This window comes from Eutrigla gurnardus, assembly GCF_963514095.1.
Source record: "Eutrigla gurnardus genome assembly, chromosome: 7".
Lineage (NCBI taxonomy): Eukaryota > Metazoa > Chordata > Actinopteri > Perciformes > Triglidae > Eutrigla > Eutrigla gurnardus.
In genome coordinates this window covers 17720039-17735432 of record NC_139921.1, presented here as the reverse complement: position 1 = coordinate 17735432, position 15394 = coordinate 17720039, and the positions used below count along the sequence as shown (strand labels likewise).

Genomic DNA, 15394 nt, shown 5'->3' with positions numbered 1-15394 from the left:
CCAGGCAGCTTTGCTTGTCTTGTCAGAGTGTATACATAGTGCAAACAATATCGGTGATTGTTTTAGGCCCCTATCAGCTTGTACAACTTTAAAAACACAGATAGATCACTGGGCAGATGGCGGGACGGCAGTAAGAGTCGGGCTCCGTTGTCTGAGAAAACAATCTGTGCTGCTGCAGGGAGGCGGGGAGGAGACATAACACATCTTTCTTTACTTGCTCTTGAAGTTGATGTATTAATTTCACTTATTCCTTTTTGGCACCAAACAGCCTCTTGGCAATCGTTGGTCTATCTCTTGCAATACTGCAGCAATAAGGTGGACAGAACAGTCAGAAAGGCTAAAACTGAATCATTGCAAAAGTCACTGTTTGCTTTGCTTCCATTCTCTCCTCTATTTGAATTTCCAAGATCATCCATCACTGCCATGTAGAGATACAATTTAGGGGGAAAACTGCTGTGACAGTGGACTGCATAATTAGAGGAAACGTCTCTCACAATCCCTGATTGTCTGCACTTACTGATGCTGGTAATGGGGGGGGGGATGGTTTACCCTGCCTAAAGTGTCTGGGATGTTTAGAAACACCACGCTCCTGAGTGTGGTCTCTACAATAGCAGGAGGCAGCGAAGCTATTCAGCGCTGCTGAAGGAATGTGTGGAAGCCCACAAGGAATCCTTTCGTTCCAGGGTTTCTCCAAACACTGAAGTCTCACACTGCAGATTAACTCTGTGTGTCAACAGTAATGGAATCTCCCTTTTCTGTCTGCACACACTGAAAGCCTCAGAGGGAAAGTCTCCTGTGCATCCCGGAGTCTGGGACTGCAGCGGGCATGCCATCCATGTCACTGCAAAATATCTCCAAATGTTTACCCAGTCTCTCACAGAAAAAGTCCTCAGAAGAAGCTTCCCAGCAAGTCTGTGTGTACTCTGTAAATCACCTGCGGTGTATAGTCTAGAGTTCAGAAATAAAGCATCAGCAGCAGTGCCACAATGTGTGCGATCACATTTACAGCATCACATAAATTACCATTACATGTCTCTGGCTTAAAGGGGCAGCGAGCTGTGTGAGGACAGATGAGGCAGAGTCGAGAGGAGAGAGAAGGGGAGGAGATTTAAATGGCCAGCTCGTGGAGGGGAAGAAAAAAAAAAAAGGTAGTGTGGTGGCAATTAGAAGCAGAAAAGCCCGAAGCTCCGAGCGAGACTGAAAAATTGTCGGTGCAACTTCACGCATGGAGCAGATCGGCACGTCTTTGGACTGAATTTCATTTTTTCTTTCTTTTTGAAAACTTTGTGCACTGAATATGCTTTGTCACAACTGGCTGCCTCTGCTGCAGACTCGTTTTAGGATTTGTTAAAGAATCCTTTGGTTTTAAATGTGAATTTAAAACATTAGTTTTACTATTATTTTGGTTATTACCTCAGCATCTCCAGTTCGCCCCCGGGGGGTTTATTCATTATTACACACAATCCAGTTCATTGGGTCACACGCGGAGAGCGGAGCTACGTGCCTGCACGCATTCCCGGCACTATTCCGCTGAACGGGCGCGGAAACTCCCGGTCGGCATCGATGACTCTCTCCTGAGTAGTTGGGCACTTGTGTTGGATTGTTTGAGTGTGCGCACCGGGAGCCATCAGCCCCTCTCCACTCGCAGACATCACGAAATGAAACTCGGTGTTGTCATCCAGACTGCGGTGGCGCTTTATCTGCTGCTCTCACCTGCACAGGTAAGTTGCATTCAGGGACATTTAGAATTTTTAAGATTTCCACAAACTTGGACGGTCTGCTACGTGCCTACTGTTTACAACGTGCTCGTTGTTTTTTTGATGGGATGTTAAATAACGTGTTAATAGGACGGTTTCAGTGTCGAAATAGAAAATGGTTGAGTCAGCAGAAGCCGTGCGGTGAAGTGATATTAATTCATTGGGCTTTGCGCATAATGAGCGCCATATTCTGCTTATTCATTCATAAGATGGAACGTGACAAACTGCACTCTGCCTGTGGAACACATGATGAAAAGTGATTCACTGTTGTATCTGGCAGAGGTCACAGACTTACTTAAGACTATAATTATAGACCCATCACAGACATTAACCACTCCTGTGATGACATCTTTTTCTTCTTTATTTCTTCTTCTTTTTTTTTTGCTATGTAGATTTCCACCAAGGAAACACTCTGAGTTTCACTTTGGCCAAACATTCCTCAAATAAGCAAGTCTGCAATAATGACTTTTTTGACTGTTCATACCTAGTTTTTAGAACGGATCCAGTTGGCAAGCTGCATAGCTGAAGCCAAAGTCAAAGTGTTGGCAGTGTGTCAGGTAAAAACTGGCAAGAGAGTTTACAGTCTTCAATTTCTCTTCTTTTCATCTGCACCTGCAACGTCTCCTTCCCGCCTGGTTTGATCTCAGCATACATCTGCATGTTTAAGGGGTATGTGTGGTGTGAATAATCACACAGATGAAGATGAACCAGTGTGTGTGTGTGTGTGCAGCAATCTCTATTGAAACTTAATTTCAGGCCAGTCATATCACTGTCAGGATGTCAGCGGGTTACCGTAGTACAAAGATGTGCTGTTCTCTGTTGCTTGGCATCGCCTTTAAGTCTTATAATGGAGAAAGGGCCAAAAGAGGACAGAGCTGAAACTGGAGTGAGAATCTCATTCAAAGGCTAGAAACACTTGTAAGAGGATGTGCCGGTCTTGTGCCAACTCGCGCTCGGGCTCTTGAACCTATTCAGTCTCTGATTTCATCCCAAGGTGGATGAGGGTTGGCAGCGATCTCTGATGGCTCTCATGTTTAATGTAAAACCAGGCCATTGTTGCCACCTCGCACACTGCTGCTTGGCCTCACGTACGCCGTTTCACTTTCCCTTTTACCAGAATTGAGCCACATTTAGACGTACACTTTGTACAAAGTCACTCTCTCAAGGTTGGAAAAAAAAAAAAAAGCTCCGTGTCTCACCAGATTCTGGAGCCGGAGACTTTGCAGCTGTTGCAGAGTTGAGAGTGAGTGGGAGAGGCATGGGATCACTACATCTCCACTAATCCTCATAATCAGCTCACAGCCTGCTCAGTCAAAATAGGAGTGACAAAATCCAGGGCCCTCAACATGAAGCAGGTTAAATGGCCCCCCCGCTGCCCAAAAGACTGACAGCAAATGTAAACCATTCAATTCGGAGATTGAGCAAGCTGTCAGCTCATATGGACAGTCTGTGAGGATCTGAGCCTGTTATTACTGAGCTCTTTCTCTAACCCTTCAGTTGCCTTTAATTGCTTGTGATCAGCTTAAAAAGGAACGGTTGCTTTTCTTTCATACTTTAGCACAAAGACACACTTAAAGACTTGATCATAAATATGTGAGAGGAATTAAACATTCCACATTTTTGGCAGACGACACCCATGCTAGCAACTCTTTTAAAGTCGTGGTGGCCAAATGAGCTTGTTCTTGTGGGCGTCTGTCTTCCAGTTCCCACAATAAACCGTCTGGAGTGGAAAAAGCCAACATTGGCCATGTGGTTGGAGATGCAAAATTGTGAATGATTCTCTTTGGGATTCTCTACCCAGAAATATGTGTCACTAATTGATAATGACTATTTCTCATCATAATGGGAGCTGGAGCTGCTGCCAGCAGCCTTGTGACTGAGTCAGTCATTCAAGTCCACCAACAGTGGCCAAGAGATGGTGGAGACAACTTTATGTGCTTAATAATTCTGCCTCAGCACGGGTGGTATAAATAACCACTTGCTGTTTTCGAAGAACTGTCATTTAAATATGGTAATGGTTTATTGTAGCACATTGCTTTCTTCATCATAGCTTCATATCGACGCAATATTGGTATCATGTGTTTCAGTCGGACCCAACCCTGTTTCGGCCTGTGACCTCTTTGGTAAAGCAATGTCTACTGCTGTATATCACAATTATCTGCAATGTCAGTAGATTGTTGCCAGATAAAACAAACAGTAATGATAGAAGAGGGGACATGTTCAAGTTATGGTATTAAGCTAATGTCAGTAAAGGAATGGATTCTTGTTTTGGCAAAATGTTAATTTTGTTGTTTTACAACAAACTGTTAGCAGTAGTTGTTCATCAGCAGAAATGAGCCCCTATTACTGTTTTGTATTTATTCCCCCCTTTAATTTACCAGCATACTTAAACCGACAATGTAGCGGCAAACAGCAGTCATTGGTGCGGTTTGGTGAAAATAAGTTCTGGTGAGCGTAGGTCAAGGGAGATTTGTGGAAGTGATTACAGCTGAGTAAACAAATCTGCATCCAAAGGAGTGCCGATGAAAGCATAAAGTAAAGTGTTTTTTTGCACGAGGAACATTATCGCAGCTGTGTGTTGTGATTTTATCAGAAGCATCAACAAGTGATAGAAATCATGTTGTCCCAAGTCCTGTGATTCCAAGTCATGTGTTCTTTCTGTCAGATGTGAGCCATTCTCTTGAAACGGTGCTAGTCCCATCTATAAATGGCTCTCTATAGGGAGTGGAAGCACCTGGCTTCACCTCTGGAACAATGGTGGCCTCCCGGCCTCCTGTCCTCCTGTCCAACGCTTATTTTGTTCCTCGACACTCTCACTTCTCCCCTTCAGTGTATTATTGGCACATCCTGTGCATATGGTCCACATACTGTACATGCACGGTGTCTCTCTCTGTGTGTGTGTGTGTGTGTGTGTGTGTGTGGTTTTTTTTGTATGCCTGTAATTAACTGCATATCAAAAGGCAAAATTTGCAGTACCTGTTGCCTCCTGCCCCTTTGGCAAATCAACCAACCTTATAAAAAAAAAGAATGCGAAGGAATGGTTTGTTTATAAAACCTCCTCTTTACTGTCATAGTGATGAATGCAGGTCAAATCTTGCATCAACACAACCTGACTGACATACTGTTGTAACAATCAGTCTTATCAAGAAAATCACTGTCGGATGACAAACCTCTTTGTTATGAGATTATGAAATTTTCTTGGATCAAACCGTTGATATCTGATATTGGAAACACGTCTTGCTTATAACTCATCCGCTGTTAAGAGTCATCACTTCACTGGTGAAGCATGTGATGTCTCTGAGCAACAACAAAAAAAAAAAAAAGGAAGGCAACGAGACTCCTCTTGTATCTGTGTGCGTAAGGACACGACTACACAGATGTTTCCTCTACGTCATCACCGGCAGCAAAACAATACTCGAATCTGACCATCTGCATCACACATACTGTAGGTGTTTGACTTTGTGGAGTGTTTTTCTTCTTCTTCTAAATAAATGGCCAAATGTGGATGGCATGCCGTCGCATTTCCAGCTGTTCCCGTAGAGTTTAACAAGAGAAAGGTTTCCTAAAACATCAACAGTAAACATCAGGTGCTGGTTTCAGTTTCTCAGCATCAAAGAGCAACCGTTTTTGTCAATTCGCAGTTCGGCTATGGACGATTAAACATAAAAACAATCAAGTTCTCCCTTCTCTGTGTCTTGGACTTTCTCATACACGTTCTTTCCGTAGGTTCAGATGTCAGCATGCTGAACCATGCAGAGGCACTGACCTGCTGACTGATAGGGCGCCTATTTGCGTTTGTTTGCGGTATTTCTCTCTAGTTGTAATGTCCGAGCCCAGGGGAGGGCCGCAATCGCAATCAGGAAATATGGATTTCTCCTTCCTCCTGGAGGAGGAGCGGTGGCGCTCGGGGCAGTCGTCTACTCAGCAAGCTTTAATCTCCCATCTGGATGTAATTTACTGTGGTTTACACAGGGAGAACAGCGTTTACTGTAATAGAGACCACAATTACCACCGGTCAGCCTTATCTCAAGACCTGTGTCGTGTGTGTGTGTGTGTGTGTGTGTGGATAGGGTGCACGGTTTATACAGTGGTTGTGCGTGTCTTTGGGGGGACATTTGTGCATGCATTAATGGACTTATACTGAGGAAATGGTGTTTATCTAAATCAACATTTATATGGACCTTAACCTCTCCCCTGTCAATTGACCCTATTTTACTGTTGTTGTTTACCTTCTTTTTTTTTTTTTTAATTAGACAATGATTCCCAGAAAACATGATTGCTTGTAATGAATCCAAACTCGGAGTAGAAGTATTCGAGAGATTTGTTTCGGGATGTGTATTTGTCTTGTCTCTGAGAGGTTGATGAGAAGATCGATACCGCTCTCACATTTTTGCGTTAAATAAGCTGGAGCGAAAAGAGAAGCCTGAATTCTGTACAAAACAATACGGTTTTTTTTTATAGGTGACAAACTATTTCTAGCCAGGCGCAGTGACTTACTGGATTCTTGTCATGAGGTCAAGAAACTCCAGGAAGTCCCTGTTCCCGGCCAAATGATACAGCATATCAACCCCCGTAAAACCATAATTTACTGCTCTTTGGCTTTTGTACAGATTATAATTAAGCTATAACATGTCAGTGAGCTTTAGAGGTGCAAGTTGATTGTGTTACCTGCCGACTGAGCCACTGTTCCCAGTTTCTATTTAACTAAGAGTGGTATCAATATTCTAACTCAGTTTCAAAATGATACAAAATGAATATATTTATTTCTTAGTTTAGATTCTGTGTCAAATCTGTGGATTAACTCTGGATTTCAAGGCTCCATCGACCCAGATGACTTGAGAAGTAAGTGTTGCGGCATGTTTACCACCTGTGCTGTTGAAGCTTGTTGGTGTTTTGGGGTGTGCTCCGTGATCACAAGCCCTGACCTGACCACCCTCGAGACACAGCTGAACACTGTCAGACCTGCAATGGCAACGCTGTCATTGCAGCTTCACCCACCGCGCGTACACAAAGCAGAACCTGCTTCCTTTTGTAGTGGGCGAAGAATAGCTAGAGTGACCCGCGGGGCCACGTGAGAGGCCTGAGAATTAATGTTGCGGTCATGGTGATGATGATGTGGAATCTGGTTCTCGATAAAGGTGAGGCCCGGGAGGCAGCTCCGTTTCTCACTCGTCTAGCCACCTCTGTGTTTGTATTCACTTGATCTGCTTTAGTGCTTTTGGTCCTGTGTGGTCTTGTGTTCGGAGTCAGTCAAAACCAGGACCCAGTCCCTCCTGGCCTATATGCGTTCAGTGAGCTGGAGATGCAGGTGCTTTACTGGGTCTTGGATTATGGGACGTTTGCCAGCTTTACATCTTTTGCTAGACTTCTCCTCTGCTTGCATCCCCCCAAATGACCAAACTCTGCTCAAGATCAGATTTAGTTGACAGAAGTCTGCATCTCATCCGTGGTCTGTTTATCCACACTGTCACCCCCACCGAATAAGGTTAAGTTTGAAAGTAGACCCTTTTGGAAAGCAATGTAAATAATGGCATGGAGCCCAATCTAGCTGGGCTCATTATTTGCTAGAGTTGGGAAGGATTGAAGAGGGGTTTTCCCAAAAGAACGCACCCCCAATTAAAGCAAGATCATAGTACTCCTTTAAACTATAAAAATGTGTCCACATCTCGTTTCCTGTTACTAGCGATTCTGTTGGAAGTCTTTCTCAATCCTCAGTTGAGTCAGCCTGAAAGTGATCAGTGTGCCAGCTGTTTGATGAAGGGGACTTGCTAGAGGACTACAATTATATTATCATGATAAATATGTGTGTGCCATCAGGTGATAATTACACGTCTGTGGTTTTATTTTCTCCTCTGCTAATAAAGATTGGAAACTGGAATTCCTCTCCTCTTCAAACGGCACCAAATATGGGCACGTTTTTGTGAAAGCTGCTTTTCTGGCCAAAATGTGCCAACTTTTACAAACACTCACACACGCATACACAGTTTTGAACAGAATACTCCAACATCCAACATTTTTGGCATCGTGTCAAAAGAGGTGTGACCCAACAAGCTAGTCCTCGTCAGCTCAAACCTACTCTTAATGAGATTTTTTTTATTGAACGCAAATAAAAAATGTTGATGAAAAAAAAAGATCACCTTCTGTACTAGTTCATGTATCACTATGTACTATTTTCTCATGGAACCAAAGTACAGTGAGATGAAAGAGTTGGAATGCCTTTTGTTTCCAACTACTTGGAAACTAAACATGGTTAATCCCTACTTTCATTGTTTTGCAATTCAAAGGAGAAGAGAAATTTAAATTAACCCTTACAGTTCTGCTTTATGTTCCAGTCTATTAAGGCCAAACGGCCCCCAAAAAAAGAGGAAAAATCTGCATTTGATTTTCATTTCTTTCCTTCATCTGTAAGTCGTCTCCATTCGTCTTTAGGAAGCACTTGCTGGAATATTTTGGCTGGTGTCCAGATCTTTCTGGCTAGTGGCCAAAGTACCTGCTGCCCCCCTCTCTCCTCCCCCCTCCCACCCCAGCTTGACCCTCGAAAATGAAAAATCTTTTCTGACCGTTATGTCGGGTCCCCATCATGTTTTGTTTTTGCTCCCTACGCATGCTGCCCTTCCTCTGACAGATGGAGTTAAGCAAAGAGGTTAAAGATGACGCAGTTCAGCTGTGTGGGAGTGGAGAGTAATGAGGCCCGGAGCCTCAGTGGCCTGACAGCAGGAGCCCGGGGACACAACGGGTCTTCTGATCCGACCCAGAGGACAGAACAAACTTTCAGCCAGCAGCTTGCAAACTATTGCTAGAGACGTCAGAAACGTAGAGACCCTTAAATGCCATATTTTCATTATGGTTTAATCTTTCTCACACTGCCTTTCACTAGATACACAGTCCTGCTTAGCAAAAGGTATTAGCAAAGTGACCAGAGTGGGCTGGAGCATGGTTTCATATTCACCATAATTATCCAATGAGAACGTTGGCTTATTGTTAGGTGATCATGAGTTGCATCCTTTTTAACCCCAGCGCCGTATCATTCATCGATCTCTTCCTTACTCTAGCTAGGTCTCTCCATTTATTTCAATGTAAACTTAATATTTTCTGTCCACATTTAATATTGCTGAATAAATTGCCTGTAGCTGCAATATATCAATTATGTGTGTATATTTTCTTCTGTTTTTGTGTGGATTGGCCACTTGATGTTTTGTCTATATCGTCTATATAGCAGCTATATATTTTTGCATTACATTGTGCAGGAAATCAAGCCCTCAAAATGTTTTCCTTCTGCGTAGAGGTAACAACTTTTCTAGTTGTTGTTGTTGTTGTTGTTAGGATTGGAATGTAGTTTTTGTAGTTTCCAACACCCAGATGTTGTACATACAATGCAGAGGACACAAAGTAGAAATCCATTATGAGAAGAATATATAGTCATGTCATGTCAAGTCGGTCGTTTTTTGTATTGCCCTTAATCCCAGTTAATCTCAACGCTCTTAACATCCAGTTCATGAGAACAATAAATTAAATTTACACACAGCGATGTTAGAGTAAAAACCCTCTGAAAAAACAAAACCTAGAGGCCTGCTCAGAAAGCAATCCAGATTCAGACCTTCATTAGACAAGTTTGTACACATTCATTGGTTGCCATTAATTACACATTACTGCAAGTGCACGAGGAGGAAGGAATGGCTACGTGAGGATCTGCAGCCTTCCATAATCTGGCAGCTTCTTGCGGGCTGTTCACTCCTCTGTTCTCAACCACTGAAGGTGCCAAAGATGATTCTTCACCATGTCGAGGCTTAACCTATGACCGAGGTCAGAAAATCCTCCCCACCTCGCCACATTCTGAACGGCAACTGAGAAGCCAGAGCCAAGAAGCCCTTGTGATGTGGAGCAGCGATAGAAAAGAAGAGAGAATCCAGATCATATGCCAATTAACACTGGAAAAGGATTTATTATAGTCTGGCATTGCTAGAGAGAGGATGAAAAAAATAAGCAATTCCCCGTAGAGTTTTTTTTTTTACAATAATTTGAAGCAATAACTTAAAATGAACTGTGACATTCCCATGTTGTGAATGAAGGAGCTTCTGCTAGCGGAGCTTATATCCTGCAGTGCTGTTGTAAAGCGGACAAACAGTTCAATGAACAGCGCTCTATAGAACAGCTCTTCTTTTAGAGAAACAGCTGTACATTTTGGCTAGATCACCAGCTACTTTTAAAAAAGAAAAGGGGGGGAGATGCCTGAACAGATCCCCTGACACAGGGAGGACTGCACCTAAGTGGTTGACGGGACGCTCTTATGCATCTATTGATATGAAATCTGTCATATTTTGTTGCAGAGGAGACAGATCTGTCCCAGATATACAGCCTTCCCCGTCACTTATCTCAATGAGCGTTATACAAGACTTCTATTTGTGTGAGGGTGAATACATCATCATCATCAAAGCAGGACATTCCTCTTTAATCACATTATTAAAAATATCCTCACCCTCTAACTCATTTTGGTTAACAAGAAGTAGATGCATTTTAGCAGACATATGGTGTAAAAAGCAACTGGTATCATTTAGGAATGTCTGTCTTATTATATAACAACTTTTGGTCCAAAACTCTCTATCTCACCATCAGTCTCCCTTTCACAGACAGTGTTACAGTATAGATGTCACCAGGTGTGTGTGTCACACGAAATGTGAAATGTAACACCAGAGATTTGGATAGCAGGGTTGTCTGTCGCCGGTCCAGCTCTTCTGCCGGAGGGTATCAAACCGTAGATTCCCCTTCCTGAGACGGAGTCAACTAGAGGTTTTGTGTTTTCCCAGGCGAGTGAGAAATGCTCTCTGTTTATCATGGGGTGATGGGAAAAGAAAATCAAGACGGAGGGGGAAAGCATCAATGGGAAAATAAATAGAGAGCTGAATCTTACACCACAGGAAACAGTTGGGCACACAGAGGAACGTGATATATATGAGAGACTGGATCTTCTGCTTTTCCACTGCATAGGAAAATAAAGGTGTGTGCTTGTTTGCTGTATTTCACTGCAGTTACAGACATCACCACTGGAGGACATAGATACTCGATAGTGGTGGTTCTGCAGGCTGGGGAACTCTTTGTGAGTGTTCAGGTTTGAAAGTCGTGTATTAAGGAAGTAAGAGGCATTATGTGTGGACCTTCCTTCTACCCGAGTGTTTATATGTTTGTCATTATCTGTGTTTCAGTCTCAACCATTTCATTTGAATGCTCAACTAAACAGATCGGGGGTTTTACACTAATTGAATGAATAATCAAGCTTTTTTTCTGTTTTGCAGAGTCTTTCCTTGTCGAGTATACACAATACAACTGAAGGTAAGAATGTATGCTTGTATCATTTTCTGAAAGTTGTGGGTGTTCCCTTTAAAATGATATTTTACAGTAAGAGAGTGAACATAAAAAAACATATTATTACAGTGTTCGTGTAGTGAAATTCTGATATCATGACGGCACGAGACTGAGGCAAACCAAATGGATGGATGCCTGCTTTGAGAAATAAAATGACCAAGCTCTTGATGCTTGCATGTAAGTTAGTCAATGAATTTAGAGAATAGCAGGACATGTCTACTCTGGACTAGATTTCTCCATTTCCTTCTCTTCCTCCCTCACATCACTTGAAATGAATGCTGCTAATATAGAAATAGATTGAACGTAGAACTTGAAGCTTGAGGATTAGAGAACGTGTAACAGGAAAGGTCAAATAAGCAGCAAGACACACGGTAAGCTCACTGAGCTGTAACTGTCCAGTGAACTGGCCCTCTGCAGTGTACAACATTCTAGTTCATGGCCTCATCTCCCCACCGTAGATACTTCCCCAGGCGTCTCCTCCCAGCCTGTCTGCATTTATAAACAGCTGTTGTGGTGTCAGGCTCCTTTGGGTGACCCCGGGGGTCACTGTAGTCCCAGAGGTGCCAGCGGGACGGCTCGGCCCCAGCTCCAGCAGGGTTCTGTTCAGGGTTTTCCAATGTTTGTTTTCTCTTCCTTCTCTGTTTGTATGGCGCTAGTCATCCCTGTTCCTCCCCCACAGACTGGGACACTTTCACACATATACTCCCACAGGAAAGTGTACTGTACATTACATAAACATTTTTACTTCAAAATGATAACAGGATACACACTGGCGTATTGCAACTGGTTTTATGTTTCTGTGTACATAGTTTAATGTTCCCATTGCTGGATTATTGAGGTTTTTACTGGGTTTTTTTCTAGCAGTTCAAATAATGCTTGGATGACGATAGCTGGGCAGGAAATAATGCAGCTTTTAAACAAATATACGTTTATCTGACCATGCATCCACTCATCTGCCTCCCACTCTCATCCATAGTGTTGATGTTCCAAGAAGTGTGGGGTCGCAGCTTCTGCCGGACCATTGAGAAGCTGGTGGAGGTGGTGCAGGAGTACCCGTCCGAGGTGGAGCACATCTACAGCCCCGCCTGTGTGCCGCTGGTGAGGTGTGCGGGCTGCTGTGGCGACGAGAACCTGGAGTGCCACCCCACCCGCAGCACAAATGTCACCATGCAGGTAAGACAAGGACACCGTGCAATATGAATATCCTCGTTAAATCTGAGCGATTCCATTACTGTACGCACTGTATCGGCTCCTTTTGGTAACCTTAACTGGTTTCACTCCTCAGCTGTTGAAAATCAGGCCATCAGAGCCAGGTCAAGAATATGTTGAGATGACATTTGTGGAGCATAAGACATGTGAATGTAGGTAAGAAAACAAGTCATAATTTGTGACATGAAATATTCATAAGTATGCAAATATGAACTCTGTCTACTGAGAAATGATATTTTTACGCGACAAATTTACAACAGCAAAGTAATTCCATCTGAGTGACATTTTGTTTCATCAACATAATGAGGAAATAATAAATAAATGTCTCTGCCAAATTACCCATTTCCCACAAAACATATTCGGTAAAACAAATTAGCAGTACTAAAATGTTATTTCTAGGAGACAGGGTTGACAGATACTTACAATGACTATCAAATGATATTGCACCTGGATGTTCTTTCTAATGTATTGATTTGTTCCTCAGAGCCAGAGAACCTATTGTGAAGGTTGAAAGGTAAGAACATGGAGAAGTTGCTACAGTATAGCATCCATTTTTAGATAATTGGAATGAATCATAATATTCCATCTGAGAGAATAGAGGCTGATGGGTCATTTTGCTCCTCTTGCAGGAAAAGACCAAAAGGAAGAGGAAAGAAGAGAAAGGAGAGGCAAAAGACGAAAGAATGTGACAGGTGATGGCGCAATCTTACGTGAAAGATATTCATATACCCTCCAACTAGCAGCAGCACTAAAGATCCATTATTCTTTCTTGTGTTATACAGCTGCCAGAACCCACGCAGGTAACTGCAGTGGCAACCCAATCCCCAGTTGCAGTGTGGCTCGCTATTTATTTCCAACCCAGTGACAGCATCAAGAGTATCCTCCGGGTCTGCAGCCAGAGACTCAAACAACTGGGTTGTTTTTGCTGACGTGCCCTCCTGCTGACGGGCAGAGCATTTTTAATGACAAGCATTAACCGGAAGTGTGTGCTGTTACACACCTGACACAATGGACATCCCTGGGAGCCAGTGCAATGTAGAACCAAACAGACCAACGCCTTCTCTTTTCTACTAGTTATTACTGTATCAGTTCTTGTAATTTGGTCATTTCTTTGGTATTTAAAGGTGGTTACACTTGTTTAAAATCTATATTTATTGATACAACTAAATATATTTGGACTAGCAACCTTTAAAAAGTTTGTCATCTTTTATTTTGTTCGAATATCGTCTAAGAAGCCTCGACCCGAGTATGCAGCTGCTGTGGACATGCAACAATGAAATGTCTCCCTCTAGTGTTCATGGGAGCAGAAACTGCTCTGTGCTAAAGTATTTCTTTTGCTCGATTATACAAGTAAGATTAGAGTAGGACTGCTGTCAGTCACAACCAATCACTTCTCTCGCTCTAGCGCCATGTGACCATGAGTTTGAAGGGTTTTACTGTCCATTCACACTTAAAGAAGAACCATATTGATCAGAAAATTCTATCAACTGAAGACATGTCCACAGAAGAAAAATCTATATTCTTCTTTGAAATCCATCCGTCTTTCTCTATTGTTTTGGACAGTTGGATCACATTAATTTGAATTCACACCAGGAAGTGTGTCGTAGACTGCAGAATGGACATGGCAAGCCTAGTAGGAATGTGCGGATCAATACTACAGTATCCAATACACTTAAGCAGTACTCATTTGAATGATTGTTTTCTTGTTTCACTGTGATTGCTCTCAGAAATAAAAGCATTTCTGTTCTTTGTGGCGTTAAACAGCACCCGTTTTTGTCCACCCTGGTGACAGAAGACTCCCATAAGCCCACACCACACAACCACAGGTGTCTTCCTTAGTCTGCTTTTGGAAACACTGCAGAAAGGAAGGGATCAATTGAAGTAGCTATGTAAAATGATGTCTTTTGTGTGTTTTTTTCATGTACTTCACAAAGAAAATCTCTATGAAAATGTACAAAGTAACATTTTTTGACTGTGTTAGTATTTTTTATTTCATTTAAATATTTATTTTGTAATTAAATTGATATGGTTGTCAGTTTCTCTTGTGTGATTTATTTGATTAAATACAGAATTAACCCATGTAGCAACCTATAATGTAATAATTTCCTGAAAATGTAATAACGCATAAGGGAACCCACAGGGAGCTGCCTGAGAACCTTTTTTTTTTCTTCTTCTTCTTTCTGGTTGTCATGGAGATGTTATGCATCTATGTTGTAAACATGAAAAAAAAGAAAAAAAAGAAGCCAAACGTGACATACCTTTGATGTTGTGCCTTTGGTGTGACATCACTTGTCCAGAATCCTATATAAAGTGACAGAGTCCAAAGCAGAAGAAGGTGATAAAAAAAAAAAAAAAAAAAAAAAAAAGACAGTCCAAAGCACTATAGCCCAGCAAACATTTTCTCGACCTGCGTCTAGATGAAGACGGCCAATCGACGTCGCGTCACGACGTGACTTTAATTCGACTTTTTTCGACATCATAAAATAATATCATGGCAAATACGACCTTATTAAATATGCATTTTAGAGAGGTTTAACTGAATAAACACGGCCAGAAAACGTTTGCTCGACCTGCGTCCAGATGAAGACGTCCAATCGACGTCGCGTCACGACGTGACTTTAATTCGACTGTTTTTCGACATCATAAAATACCCAGCAAACATTTTGACGTCTATTTGACGTCTAATCAACGTCGGTCAGGCAGGTTGATCTGACGTCTACCTGAGGGGCTGAAATGACCGTCATTTAGACGTTGTTTCAACGACATATCAACGCACGAATGTTAAAAACTATTCGAAATAATGGAAATATGTTAGTGAATTTAAGAAAATAATGTAGTATCATATTGGCAATGTGGGCTAAAATGTTTGTGATTCTAGCATCCATCTAGGAACTATTTTTCCTCGCGTAGTTAGCGCACCTAGCGGTTTCCTACGCATGCGCAAGAAGAACTTTGCAGCGTCAGTTGACGAGGAGGAGACACAGACACCTGTGAAAGGTGAGTTACTAAAAGTACTGTAATTTAAAATGAAACCGTGTTTGGTAAGACATTATACGTTTATCAGTTGC

General features: G+C 42.3%; 1 protein-coding gene across 1 annotated transcript; it reads left to right on the top strand.

Moving 5' to 3' along the window:
• Positions 1–1139: 1139 nt before the first annotated feature.
• pgfb (placental growth factor b) lies at positions 1140–14361 on the top strand. Its single transcript, XM_084013559.1, has 7 exons — positions 1140–1721; positions 11048–11084; positions 12094–12290; positions 12403–12482; positions 12811–12840; positions 12956–13018; positions 13109–14361. Exons 1-7 carry the CDS (start codon positions 1659–1661, stop codon positions 13128–13130), a joined length of 492 nt encoding a protein of 163 aa, XP_083869685.1. The 5' UTR covers positions 1140–1658; the 3' UTR covers positions 13131–14361.
• The last annotated feature ends 1033 nt before the right edge of the window (positions 14362–15394 follow it).

Bases quoted from the DNA above. Each gene is read 5' to 3' on its own strand.
- pgfb (XM_084013559.1), top strand. From the start codon at position 1,659: ATGAAACTCGGTGTTGTCATCCAGACTGCGGTGGCGCTTTATCTGCTG. The intron at 12,483-12,810 runs GTAAGAAAACAA...TTTGTTCCTCAG, and splicing joins CATAAGACATGTGAATGTAG to AGCCAGAGAACCTATTGTGA. The intron at 13,019-13,108 runs GTGATGGCGCAA...TGTGTTATACAG, and splicing joins AAGACGAAAGAATGTGACAG to CTGCCAGAACCCACGCAGGT.